General features: G+C 39.3%; 1 protein-coding gene across 1 annotated transcript in view; it reads left to right on the plus strand.

Moving 5' to 3' along the window:
- CCDC146 (coiled-coil domain containing 146) overlaps positions 1-12,389 on the plus strand; it is a gene marked incomplete at both ends in the record, with an annotated part of 62,096 nt that extends 49,707 nt beyond the window's left edge. Inside the window, 5 exons of the mRNA XM_082280373.1 lie at positions 2,397-2,625; positions 8,000-8,128; positions 9,612-9,749; positions 11,073-11,321; positions 12,222-12,389. Coding sequence (XP_082136499.1) covers positions 2,397-2,625; positions 8,000-8,128; positions 9,612-9,749; positions 11,073-11,321; positions 12,222-12,389 — 913 coding nt within the window. The remainder of the gene's footprint in view (positions 1-2,396; positions 2,626-7,999; positions 8,129-9,611; positions 9,750-11,072; positions 11,322-12,221) is intronic.
- Positions 12,390-12,527: the final 138 nt, after the last annotated feature.

Consider the following 12,527-nt stretch of genomic DNA (forward strand, 5'->3'; position numbering starts at 1 on the left):
ATCCGTACTTGGGCAAATATGGAGACAGTGAATAGCCAACTATGTGAGCAGAACAGGAAAACCAAAACTGAGTAGATAAAAATAACTTGATTTTTCCCAAACTTCATTATTTGGTGCCAAAAAATTGCTCAGAGAAAGAATACACTAAGTGTTTATTGTGAATCTCCTAGTAGTTTGATTTCAAAGTCATGCTAGAGATACCTAAAAAAGAAGTGGAACTTCAGTGATTGAAGTGATTTTGTCAGGATGTACAGGCTGACATTTTGTGGCAAAATTTTTGAGGCCTTCCCAGGTGATGAAAGAAGGGGAAAAAAAGGCTAATAAGACATAAATATTGTATAGGTATCAGAAATATACAATTATTATTGATGTCCCTACTCAGTACAGATCCAACAAATATTTTGGGCTCTGCAAACCTAGATTTAAAACTAGTCAGAGGTATTGAATTTTCAGTAACTCTCTTTCCTATGAAAAATATTTTTAATCCCAGTAGTAGATTTTAGTATCACTACCACTGACTTCACTGCAACCTATACAATCTGGAGGACAGAGTATCAGTCCAAGTAAGACAAGTATTTTTCAGAAAATATTTAAAACATATTGCCTTTCTGAAATACTGTCATACTTTCAGTCTGAAACTTGGCTTACAGAAGTTTAATTCAATTCAGTAATATGCTGTGGTACTCAAAGTGTTATACATGTGGGGGAAATGAAAGGAAGCAGCTCCCTGCCCTGTATAGAGCGATTCAGCAATTTAATGATGGAGCTCATGAGGGAAGGATATTTCATCTGCAGGTCTGTTTTTTATCAGGAGATTGTGCTTCTCCTTTCACTACCTCTTTTGTATGTTGACACGAATATCTTCCTGGTTTAGAAAATGTTGTGTCTCGACCCAGAAGTGATACCACAGATCAAATGCAGTAACTCTAATTTCTGTGTTGTGAGATAGAATAGTCCATTTGGTGACAAGAATCTGTCTTTTAAGTGAAGGACCATTATCCAGTGATCAACAAGGATGCTGGAAAAAATGAGATCTGTTCTTTATTTTTATGTGATTTTGTCACTTATCTTCCACTATGATTTTTTTCATCTATCAAATGGGCAATCTGATAATTTTCTTTTTTGTGTTAATGCTGTGACATGTTTTATAAACAGTAGATTTGGAGAACTTTGAATTGCAACCACAAAATAATTCAAACATTGTTCTTTAAATAGAAAGGCAGGATTTCTACACATTAAGACTTTTCATCACAGTTTATGCCTATGCTCTTGAACTTTATTTTTTGGGCTACCTACTAGAGAAAAAAAGAGCTGTAGTGCAGTGCTCCCTATATAGCACTTTTTTCTTGAGCCAGAATCCAGCTCTTTTCAAGCTGGAAAAACTTGCAAAGAAAAATTGCTCTCAGAGAGTCTTTCTTCTTGTTGTAAAGCTTCTGTGAAACAGAGATATAGAGGAGCACTTGTGTGCTTGAGAAATAAATTTAAGCTCTGCTATTAATTGCTGAAATTGGTTTCAAATTGAAAGGACTAAAAACATTCCCACATTTCTGTTATGTTAAAGAAAATTGCAGGAAGAGTATGCGAAGATTAAAAAAAATGAGAGAATGACAGAGTTGATCAAAAAGGATTATTGCAAAGTTGAACAAGAGATGCTAGAGAATAAAGAAAAGGAAAATTATTTGAATGTTGACAGACTTACCACTATAGCCACACACATGGAAGAGGAAATTTTGCAACTACGCAAAAAATGTGAAAGGGCTATTCAGCAACAAAATGAGAGGTACGTTTGTAAATTTGATCTAAGGTAGTGTTTAATTTTGGCATCCATGAAGCAACAATATTTTTCAGCTTATGAGCACTCCTCATTAGGAATGCTAAATGTCTGTGGCACTGCAATGTTTTGCTGACCAGTCCCCCTCACTGCACTGCTGGTGCTGCTTTGCATTACGTGGATGTTTCTCCACTGGTGATCATGCTCATTCTTTATAACTATTATTCAAAAAATACTGTAGCTTGGCTACTGAATGCCTTGAGAACTTGTAGCCTCCTGCTCTGTTTGTGCATTATGCACAGAAAAGGTATCTGCAAAAATGCAGATTATCTAAAACTGTCTGATCTTAATCCATTTTTAAATGCTGTGGAAGGCCAGAAGACCTTAAAAATTATGTGAGAGAAAAGAGTAACCTTTCCAAGAGTTTGTTTCCTGATTTTAGCATTGCAATTATTTTGTTACTTATTTAAAATGCTGCCATTAGATTAAAATTATATTTGTGAAAGCTTCATATAATTTCACAGATTATTACTATCTTTTAAGGTCACTTTTTGTGCTCTTGAATGGAATACACTGAATATGAGTAAGTTTTTTAAATTATCTTTTAATTTTGGCCTTATTTCAGTGGTCTTTTGCTCAGAGAACGAGAAGAAGAACTAGGCCTTTTATATGAAAAAATAAAGAGGCAAGAGATGTTGTGTAGAAATGGAGATATTAAGATGCAAGTTATGGATGAAAAGATCAGTTTTCTGAAGCTGAAGGTAGCTGAGAAAAAAAGAGAGATTAAATTGTTTTTTAAAGAGCTCCCAGTGAGGAATGCCCTGGATGCACATCTGGTGAGACTTCAGATACAGGTTGGTGTTAAAAGAAGCCTTTTTTTACTATCATTCTGTATTTTAAAATTTAAGGTGATTTCATAGAAAAATATGTATCTGGATGTACAAGGTTTATTAAAACAGCAAGTTTAGTAATACACCTGTCTAGGAGAACACTGATACATGTTTTTAACTTCACATATGTGAGTTTCTACACTTAAAGAGGCTCATGCTCTTTGTTTCACACATGCCAAATGTTTCCTGGGTATGGAATCCCAGCTAACCCACCCCATAGTCTGAAATGTCAGTATGACTAAGCTGGAGAATGGGAGTCATGGGGGATAAATGGGACTGTAGATAAAATTTGTTAATACTGTATTGATGGAGTAGGTGGAGGGGTGGGAAATACACTTAGACCATCAAATTTCTAAAATAATAACTCAATTCACACTTGACCCTGAGCCTACTCTGGAAACTCTGCTGCCTACAATGATATAATCCACATATATTTTCTTCTGCACAAAAACAGTGTACGTTTTAGTTCTAGTTACAAAATAGCATTAAACAGCTAACAAACTGCAGTGCTTGGGACATTCTTTCCTTGTTTTCTGAAATGGCTCATTTACTTTTGACCTTATCTCCAGATGGTAATTTTTCCCATACATACTCTGTTAGTGCCTGCACAAAATCATAAATTAGGGTGTACCATTGCCTTTCAAACTCACATCGATGGGAGCTGTGACTCACTGTTTAATAGTGCTTGCACTATTCTCTTACTTCTGGCCTTTTGAAGAAATTTTATGCTCCGTTACAAGAATAAAACATAGTCCAATACCTCATGCAATTCATGCCCCAAAGGACTTTACAGGGCCATCACAGATTTAAACAATGAATCAAGGCAGTATTAAAAAAAAAAAAGAAGAAGAAGACTAAAGGAAAAAAAATCCAAAAAGACCCCAAAGTTTTCAGGTAAGGTTTAAAACGAGAATGAGGGTCACTGAGTCAAATACAGTAGTAGCAAAATGCAGATGATTTTTGTGAACTGACAGGGTCAATCATGAAACTTTGCTTTTTCTGTTCTAAATTCCTGCAACTTTCTCCTTCATGACGATAGTTCATGTGAAACCTAAAATCACTGTTAAAGGGACACTATTGTTGCAGGTGCTTTAAATCTATTTGCAATGTTGACATAGAAGTACAAAGTAGGAAAATACAGAGTGGTGTGATATTATACATGCAGTAGTCTTAATAAATGTTCCCAAGTCAGGGATTTTCCAGTGAACAGTGGCAAATAATCGGTTACCAACCTTTAAAATTTAACTAGATGCTGTGATTACTAAATATTACATGGTTCAAACTGGCTGTTAACTCATTCATGTCCTTATGCTCAACCATTCCAGCATTAATACTCCCACTGCCAACAGGAATTAAGTCCAATGAGAAGTTTCAGATTGTTTGGCTTTATCTCCATGATTTAAATAAACCATGAGCCGAATCTGAATTCTGGTGTTGGTTACCAAATTCAAATTGCTAGTTCCTGTACTGATTACAGATTTGACCCCATGTTAAAATCTGACTCAGCTTCTGTTCAGTTATCATGGCCACAGACCATCTGGATTAGGCAGGCTGAATCCTGTACCTGTGCCTCTTTTTTCCTCCCCTTTTCCTACCCTTCCTGCCTCCTTCAATCTTCAGCAATACCAGACCTCTTTGAAGCAAGTGCAAGTAACATGGACTAGGTATTTTCACAAATATCAATGAAAAAATTGAAATCAGAAATATTTACAGACTGCAAAAACTGACCCATAATCTTAGCAGCTGTAGTGCCCATTGAGAAGGGGAAAAGCCCAGATCAGGGCTGTGTGCCAATTCAGCAAAAACAAACACTTCACCTGGGTCTCCTATATTCCATATGAGCTGCTTAATCATCAAAGTGATGTATGTTCCACTTGTATGCTTTTCATCAGAAGCTGCCTATTTCCACAAAACATTGGTGAATAGTGTAGCTAAAAATATACCATCGTCTGAAGCAGGACCAGACCTCTTCTAAGCAAGAGCTAGTAACATGGACTAGGTAGGTTTGTTACCATCAATGTAAAGATTTAAAAATAGAAATATTTACAGGCACTTCTTTACACAAAAAGTACCTGGTGAGACTGTAAGGTGGTTTTGACTGGGCATAAAAGTATGTAACTTTTAATTGGGACTGCAAATCAAGGGACTGGTCCTGCTGACTGAAGTGACCCATAAAAACTAATCTGCCTTCATCCATCAATGGGCAATACTTAGCATTAGTCATTAATTAGTCCAACACGTAGACCTGCTGAGCTGTCACGGTGACATAGATGGGACTTTCATGCCTTAGAGTTCAGGCAATGTACAAGGACTGTCAGTTTATTTGAGGCATTTGGCAACAACATTTGTCCAGGTTTTAGCACAATCCCATGAAAATCTCCAGACTACATCATCATCGTCATAGAATAATGGGACTAGTAGAGAGATAAAGAGTTTGTCTAGGCAATCTGCACTGACACCAGCATTGGATTGCGTGTCATTCCTGAGAGGGCTAAGCTCTCCTTTCAAGCCACCACTGGCAAACCAGTTTCCCCAGCAAGCTATCCCAGTCTTTCCTTAACAGTGGAAAGATTTCCTTGACCTTTAGCCTGAATCTTTTTTGCTATGGTGGAAGAATATTGGTTTGTATTCTCTTCTCCAGGGACATGACAAACGGGCCATTCTTTTCCTTTCTGCAACATTTCATTTTCCGGAAGGATTTTAATCATGTTCCTCTCCCATCCTTTTGCTAGGCTACACAACCTTGTTTCTTTCAATCAGCTCTCAGAGATTTTTCTTAGCTCATTCTTGTCCTGCATTTCTTTTATTTTTGGCAATATGGTCTTTATTTGTCTAGAGGTGCAGTACCTGGTACCTGTGGCTGACAGTGAAAGGATTCATGCAGGCATCTTGCAGGTTACCTTCCTGCTTATGCATCCAGGTATGGTGGCACCTTTCTTGACGAGACACAGTGATTCATCTTCATGTAAATGTATGTAACAACCAGACCTTTTTTTAAAGAAAGGGCATCCAACCAGTTGACTTTGATTCTGTGTTTGTACAGGCAATTTTTCCTGCCTACATGTAGCAACTTACATTTTTTATTTACTATTATCTTTTTGGTTCAGACCTTTTTTCAGACCAAGGTAATTTTGAATTTGAATCTTTTCCAAAAAATACTTGCAACCTCTCTGAGCTTAACCTCATTCTACTGATGAGGTATTTACTGCATATTTTCATCAAGAGTCCATTTGTTTTCTTGTTTATGAGAATATAATATGAAATATTGAAGCTGTATAAAAATCAGAACGACTATTTGTCATTCGTACACCTGTGAAATTATCATAGTAGACATTGGTCTGGTTTGGCATGACTCAACACATCCATGTTGGCTGTTATCCCTATCTTTTTTCTCTTCTTGATACCTACAAAGAAAACTTAATAATGTGTTCCAGATTTATTCTTCAGAAAGTGATCTGTGGTTCCATAGCTCCATCCCTGCCCTTTTTTAAAATAGGTCTTGTATTTGCCCTTTTCTAGTGCTGTACATACCTCACCTACTTTCTCTGAGATTTTAAAAAAAGGACCCAATGTCCACTTTTTCAGACCAGTTGCTTTATCTAAACAAGTGTTCTCTCCTGTGTGCTCATCCTTCAACAGTCAATCAATCCTGACTGATTACAATCCAAGTAGCCTCTCTTCTAGAGCCTTTTCCTATTCCCTGTATCAAATCCACTCTAAGAAAGAAAGAAAGAAAGAAAGAAAGAAAGAAAGAAAGAAAGAAAAAAGAAAGAAAGAAAGAAAAAAGAAAGAAAGAAAGAAAGAAGAAAGAAAGAAAGAAAAGGATTTTTTAAAAATTTAAGACTTAGAATCTCTTATAACTTAGATAAAGTCTTGTCCAAGGAAAACACTACAAATTAGGAAAAATATAAAGAAAGATGCCTGTAGTCATGTTACTTAAGCAGACACAGAATTACATGGTTATCTCTAAATCCACTTTGATACTTTTGGATTGGCTTTCATCTGATCACTTCCAATTCATATTGCATTTAAAAGTAAGGCTAGTACTTACATTTAACATGAAATTTTTTATGGCTTTTTGGACAGTGGCTTTGCTGCAATAGTCCTTCTCTAAATTAACTATTCAGTCCTGAAAAATTTTCCTTGGTGAGCTGCCCCTAATCTCATTAAGATACCACTGCCTCCAACAAGGCATTTTCCCCTGAGTTAGTGGTTCAGAAATTTGGCCCCAGATAGAAAAGATCACTGGAAGCATAACTGCATCCTGCTGTTTGTACTGGCCTTGCTTTTACATTCTTCCACTCTGTGTATTTTTGGGCTTGAGTTTTAGCTATTTGTTAGCAAAATATAACTTCCAGTACCTAGCTATGTTCAGAATCATGGTTTGCTGAGGAAATTGTTCATTACACTCATCTAAGGTTTTTACTTTAGCTGCTTTTAGTGTACAGGGGTGAGTTGTGTGGTGCTTTTTTACTAGGAAAATAAATATTTAAGAGTTCTGGTAATGTTCCCCTGCCACCTGAGAATATCTGTCAGTTTTCTCTTTTGTGGTTAAATATTACTTGTTAGCTTCCAGTGACAAACCTCATCCTGGCAACATCTAAACATTTACTTTATATTTTGGTGACTCTTCATAACTTTGAGAGCCTATGACTGCGTATTTCCATAATCAATCATCACCTGCAGTGGATGGTTAACATTTACATTTGGGTAGTGTAATGTCAGCTCACTGACAGACAGCCAGGTGCACATCAGAGCACACAGCCCTGCCACTGTCAGTCTTGCAAGTCCAAACATGAAAAAATGGCCCCAGTGACTCCTTCAGCGAGTATTTATGTTGACCCTGGATGTCCCTCTAGCATGTTCTGGGAAGTGTTATTCCATGGGAAAGTCTCACACGAGAAAGGTCAGGCAACACCTGCCTCTGTGAGTCCCGAGGGTACCACACTGCTCAGTGTCACCACTGAGTCACTTCAGGACGCATGCCTGGGAATGTTAGTGTAGAAAACTTGGATGCCTGTAGGGATGAGACTTTCAGTGCTAACCAGCAGGGAAGCAGGGCCTTCTATTGTATTCCTGAGGATAAAAACCAAAAAGTAGCCCGAGGACCAAGAAACAGGTGGAACTCAATTTCTGTCAAACAGCAGGGTTTCCTCTGTCCTGCAACTGTCACACTGTAGTTCCCTTTTACAAGAAAATGTAAAAATGATTCATAATTTTCTGTGTTACCTGCCCTCCTTCCCAGTACAAGAAAACCTTGTCTGTTGAAGTCTCCAAACCAAGATCTGATGATAAGTTTGGTGGGAATAAATAACTGTTGAGGCTCGTTGTTTGCTAGTATTCCCAGTGCAAGGACAAGATTAAACAGCTTGAGGAAAACCATGGTGATGCCACAAATGAGAGCAGAAAGCAAGAAATGGGAGGGAAGGACCCATCTCCACCTGAGCTGCTCAAAAGGATTGAACAGGTAATGTCACTTCCCACATCCTGAGCTATCCTGCTGTGCTTGGCCTCTTACAAAACGCAAATAGTGTCTTTTATTTTCAAAATAAATTTTCTGTGAGAGGAATTAAAGTCATGATTGGCTATTTGGAACTCCATCCCAGTGTCTGCTTTCCAGGTCAACTGGACATGGGACATTTTGACTTCTTCCAGGAGAGGATGGGGAGGGCAGGGGTGTGTCAGGTACCCCTGACTCTGCAGCATCCTCTGCTGATTCCATTCACATCATTGGCACTTCAGTGCAGACCCACCTCACTAGGGGAAGGCACAGAAAAGGCAGCAGAGTAGGAGATAAATGCAGAATAATAAACTGCTAACAGTCTTTGGTAATTGGCAGTGAGCTGTTCTAGCACTATCCATGGGCTGTGAGCAAGAGGCAGACCTGCCAGCCTCTTAACAAAGTCTGCCTGTGTGGCACAGAATCAAACACTGCCCCCTTGTCAGGGCTGGGCTCTACTGCTTTGCTTCCCTGATGAAGAAGGAACCACTGAACAGAGCTTGGTGGAAGCAGCAGCCAGGCCAGCCCAGCAGCTAACACCTGACTGCAGCACTGCTGGTGACTGCCCTGAGAGACTTCAAAGGGAAGCATTAGGTCCAGTGGAAAGCCAGTTTCAGAGCCCTCGGTATGGAGGGGAAGAAGGTAAAGGAACATTTTCTTATATAGTTTTGTCTGTCCCATTTACAGAAGCACAAAACTCCTCCCGCTGCATTCAGTGTTTGGAGGGGATTCGCAAAAGGTTCTGAAGGTGTGAGGGCAGTAACAGCAAGCTCTGAGCACACCTCGGAGTCCTTCTTTTGAAGTCCAATTTGTAAAGACAGACCCTGAGCATAACTGCTTGAATTACCTGAGCTTTTTGCTTTACTGTCCCATATTCCTTGACAGGAGGGAGCTCTGCATAGCCAAGCAGGCCACAACACAGCCTGCTATCACCACCCTGCACTTTAAAAAGAAACATTTCTTGGAGTCATGATAACTTTAAATGTCTATTTCAATCTCCTTGGGATTTAAAGTCATTGTAGTTGTCATTTGTTTATCGAGCCCATATTTTTTTTAGCATGAGGAGGGAAAAAGTATTTAAAGCAAGAGCTGAAACCTTCCATTATGGTGTGACTCAAGGAACCAGAAGATTAAAAAAAAAATGATGACTAGAAAAAAGCTCCATTGCTTTCAAGAAAAGCACAGTAAGGCAGTGACAATGGTATAAACCCCTGCCCCCAAAAGGGCATGGTCTGATATGGAAGAATTGTATGACTGACAGTAACCAACTGAACCAATCTGGGCCTGCTATTTGGCAGAGAGGGCATAAGTTTTGAGAAAACTAATGGTGAAGCTGGTTTTTTATGGCTGTTCACTGGTATTATTTCAGCAGCTCAAGGCAATCACAGAACACTTTGTGCTGCCCCTTCCCCTGTCCTTTCCTTACACCGTGTCTTCGTTCTTACTGCAGATTGAGGCAGAGCTGCTGCAGAAGGAGCAGAGACTGCTGAAGATAGATTTTCTCTGCGAGAACATTTCCGATCTGACGGACAGAATCCGTGCCATGGTGGAGAACGGCAAGCAGGACATGCTGCTGTTCACCAGGAGGGTAAGAAGGGCACTGCACACTCTGCTTGCCAGCCTGTACAGAATGAAACAGTATCTGGGCAGAGGTGATTCACTTGCAAATTACAAAAGTGGCTGGCAATGTTGATAGGCAAATCATAAATTAGTCTTCAGAAATTACAGACATGAATAGTGAATGTACTTGCTTTTAAAAAGAAAGTTGCACCTTTCACCAAATATAGGATTAGGACTTTCTGAAGTAGATGCTTAGAAACTTTGTAGGATCCTCATTTTGCAAATATACTTAACAGCTTTTCTACAACAAACATGTCAAAGGCTAAAAGAAAATAAAGGGAAAAAAAAAAAAGGAAGGCCAGGTAAATTCTACTCCAACATACAAAAAGTTGAACTTGGTATCTGGCTCAAAGTACTTTTGTTGTTCAGGTAGGGAGAATCACACAGGAAACATGGTTTCCAATACAGTTTTAAAAATATAATTATAGCTATTTGCTTTTAACTGCCAGTAATATTGTTTGGGAAAGACCAAAAATGCTCCTAGCCCCCATATTCCTAATGAAAAAGCTGCAAATTGAGCAGAGCTGAGGGAAAGTCAGAAAAAAAATGCTAAGTAATTAATGTAAAACAAGGCCAGAGTAGAATTTTTTTCCTTAGATGTTAGGTTTGGCACACATGAAAGCTCAAAACAATTTTTTAATAATTAATTTTAAATACACACAGAAATATCATGGTTGATAACTGTGTTTGTGAAATGATGGCCATGGGCTAATAAATTACTGTAAGAATGGCAGTGTGCCAAAAGTTGCATTCACAAGTGCTTTGACTCTCCCAATTCCCTATTAGTCACTTAAAGAGTATTTAAGTTTTGTTGGTTTTTTAAAATCATCTTCAGTGAGACTCAAGGATTCTTGTCACATTCCTTTTCTGTTTGTCCCCCTTCCAAGGATAATGTCACAACCCATAGCCCCTGCATCAGCGTTATTACTCAATTATCTTGTAGTAATTTGGCTTATTCCAGCTTTATTACAAAGTTAATTATGCATAAACTCAAAGAGAATTGGGATCCCAAGCCTTTGGGGGCTGGGGGAGTTTTACTGTCCAGCTGAAAAGGACAAGAAGCAAAGACAAATGTGCTTTTCTTGTATTGGAGTAACTGTGATTTCTTGAGCAGCCAATTTCTTTCATTCTAAGTGATCACAAAAATTAAGTCATTTTCAAGTATTCAACCACTGTTTAAAACCTTGTCAAGTTGGACTTATTTTCACATGCCTAATGCTGCCCCAAGTATCATGCCCAGCGAGTGCCTAAAGGGAAGCCCTAACTACAGTGCAGATGTTTTGCATTGCAGACCAACGAACTGCAGAAGAAGATAAATGACAAAACCCTGGAGATAAGGGCTCTTTTTGCAGAGTTATCCATGCAGCAAGCGCTTGCCATTAAACTCCAGCAGGAAATCAGAGACAAAGAGCAATTTGTGATGACTGCTTCATTGACAATAAGTCAAGGCCTTCCCGCTCCTATAGAAGCAGAAAAGAAACGGTGGAAGATAGTACACAGTGAGAAGATGCAAAACGTAGCAGCTGAAGCCAGAGCTAAAGTAAGTTTTTGTCATACATTGCAAGAGCTCCAAGAGCCAGTGCAGATGACAGTACAGACAGAGAAAACTACTACAGTGGGTTTGTGGAATTTTAACACTAGTCTGGCAACACTGCTTAGAGCTGGTCATTGAATCTTGAGGAGATCATATACTAGAAGCCTCACCTTTGATTATAAAAGTAGTTTGTGTAACTATCTTGTGGCTGAAGGGCAGGACAGCCATCAGTGGAATACTACTTTTCACTGGATTTCAAGGAAAAGCTGCAAAATGTGGAGTGTAGGGTTCAGGAGAAGTAAGTTTAGCATCTCCCACATATAAGATGCAATGAGCATCAGATCGGAAGCAGCAAGAAATTGGATTGCTGGGTAAGACACTGAGGTAGGCAGGACAGCATGGCAAACAGTGCTTCAAACCCTACCCTGCTGGACACTGCCTCTGTCCTTGAGATGGTCAGTGATCCCAGAGCAGAGAGCTCCTACAGAATAATAATGGTTTAGAATAAGAAACTTCTGTCATGAAACATCTTCTCATGCTGTGACTCAAGTTTCCTTTCAGTGCTGTGGATAAAGGCTCACTGCAGTAACTATGTTCAAGAACAGAATTGTTCCTCAGATGTTCTGTGCACAATTATTACAGCTTTTAATAGCTCGTCTCATCTGTTTCCTTGACAAATAACAAAAGTATGACGGGCTCACACTGTCTACTATTTAAAAGGACAAACTCGCATCTGCAAGGTCAAAACCTCATGCTTTCCTTTTAATACCATTTCAGCTTTCCTGCCTTGCCAGGGATTAGACTAATGGTGTTTCCTTTGTCATGGATTTTGTACATTGGCTCGGGAGAGCACTGGAGTTTTAAAGCACACAACCCCTGTGTGACCAAGCTGTGTTTCTCTGACAGCACCCTGCAGAGGAGGAACAAGGTGCAGTACCCCGCCATGCCCCCGCTATCCCGGAGGAGGGGAGGCTCCCGCTGCTGCAGCCCCACGTGGCTCCCCTCAGACCAAGTGAGCCCAGCTCGAGTCCCAGACATTTCAAAAAGCCTCCTGCAAAGCTACTTGAAATCTGAACAGACAGCACCTGAAGCAGGAGACACCAGCACCAGCTGCTGGATCACAAGAGTCAGCAGCATTTACACTGCACTGAAGGAAGATCTGTAGGTGTTCAGCCAAATTCCATACTGAAAACAAAGTATTTGTTCATGCCA

This window comes from Coloeus monedula, assembly GCF_965178545.1.
Source record: "Coloeus monedula genome assembly, chromosome: 4".
NCBI classification, from domain to species: Eukaryota; Metazoa; Chordata; class Aves; order Passeriformes; family Corvidae; genus Coloeus; species Coloeus monedula.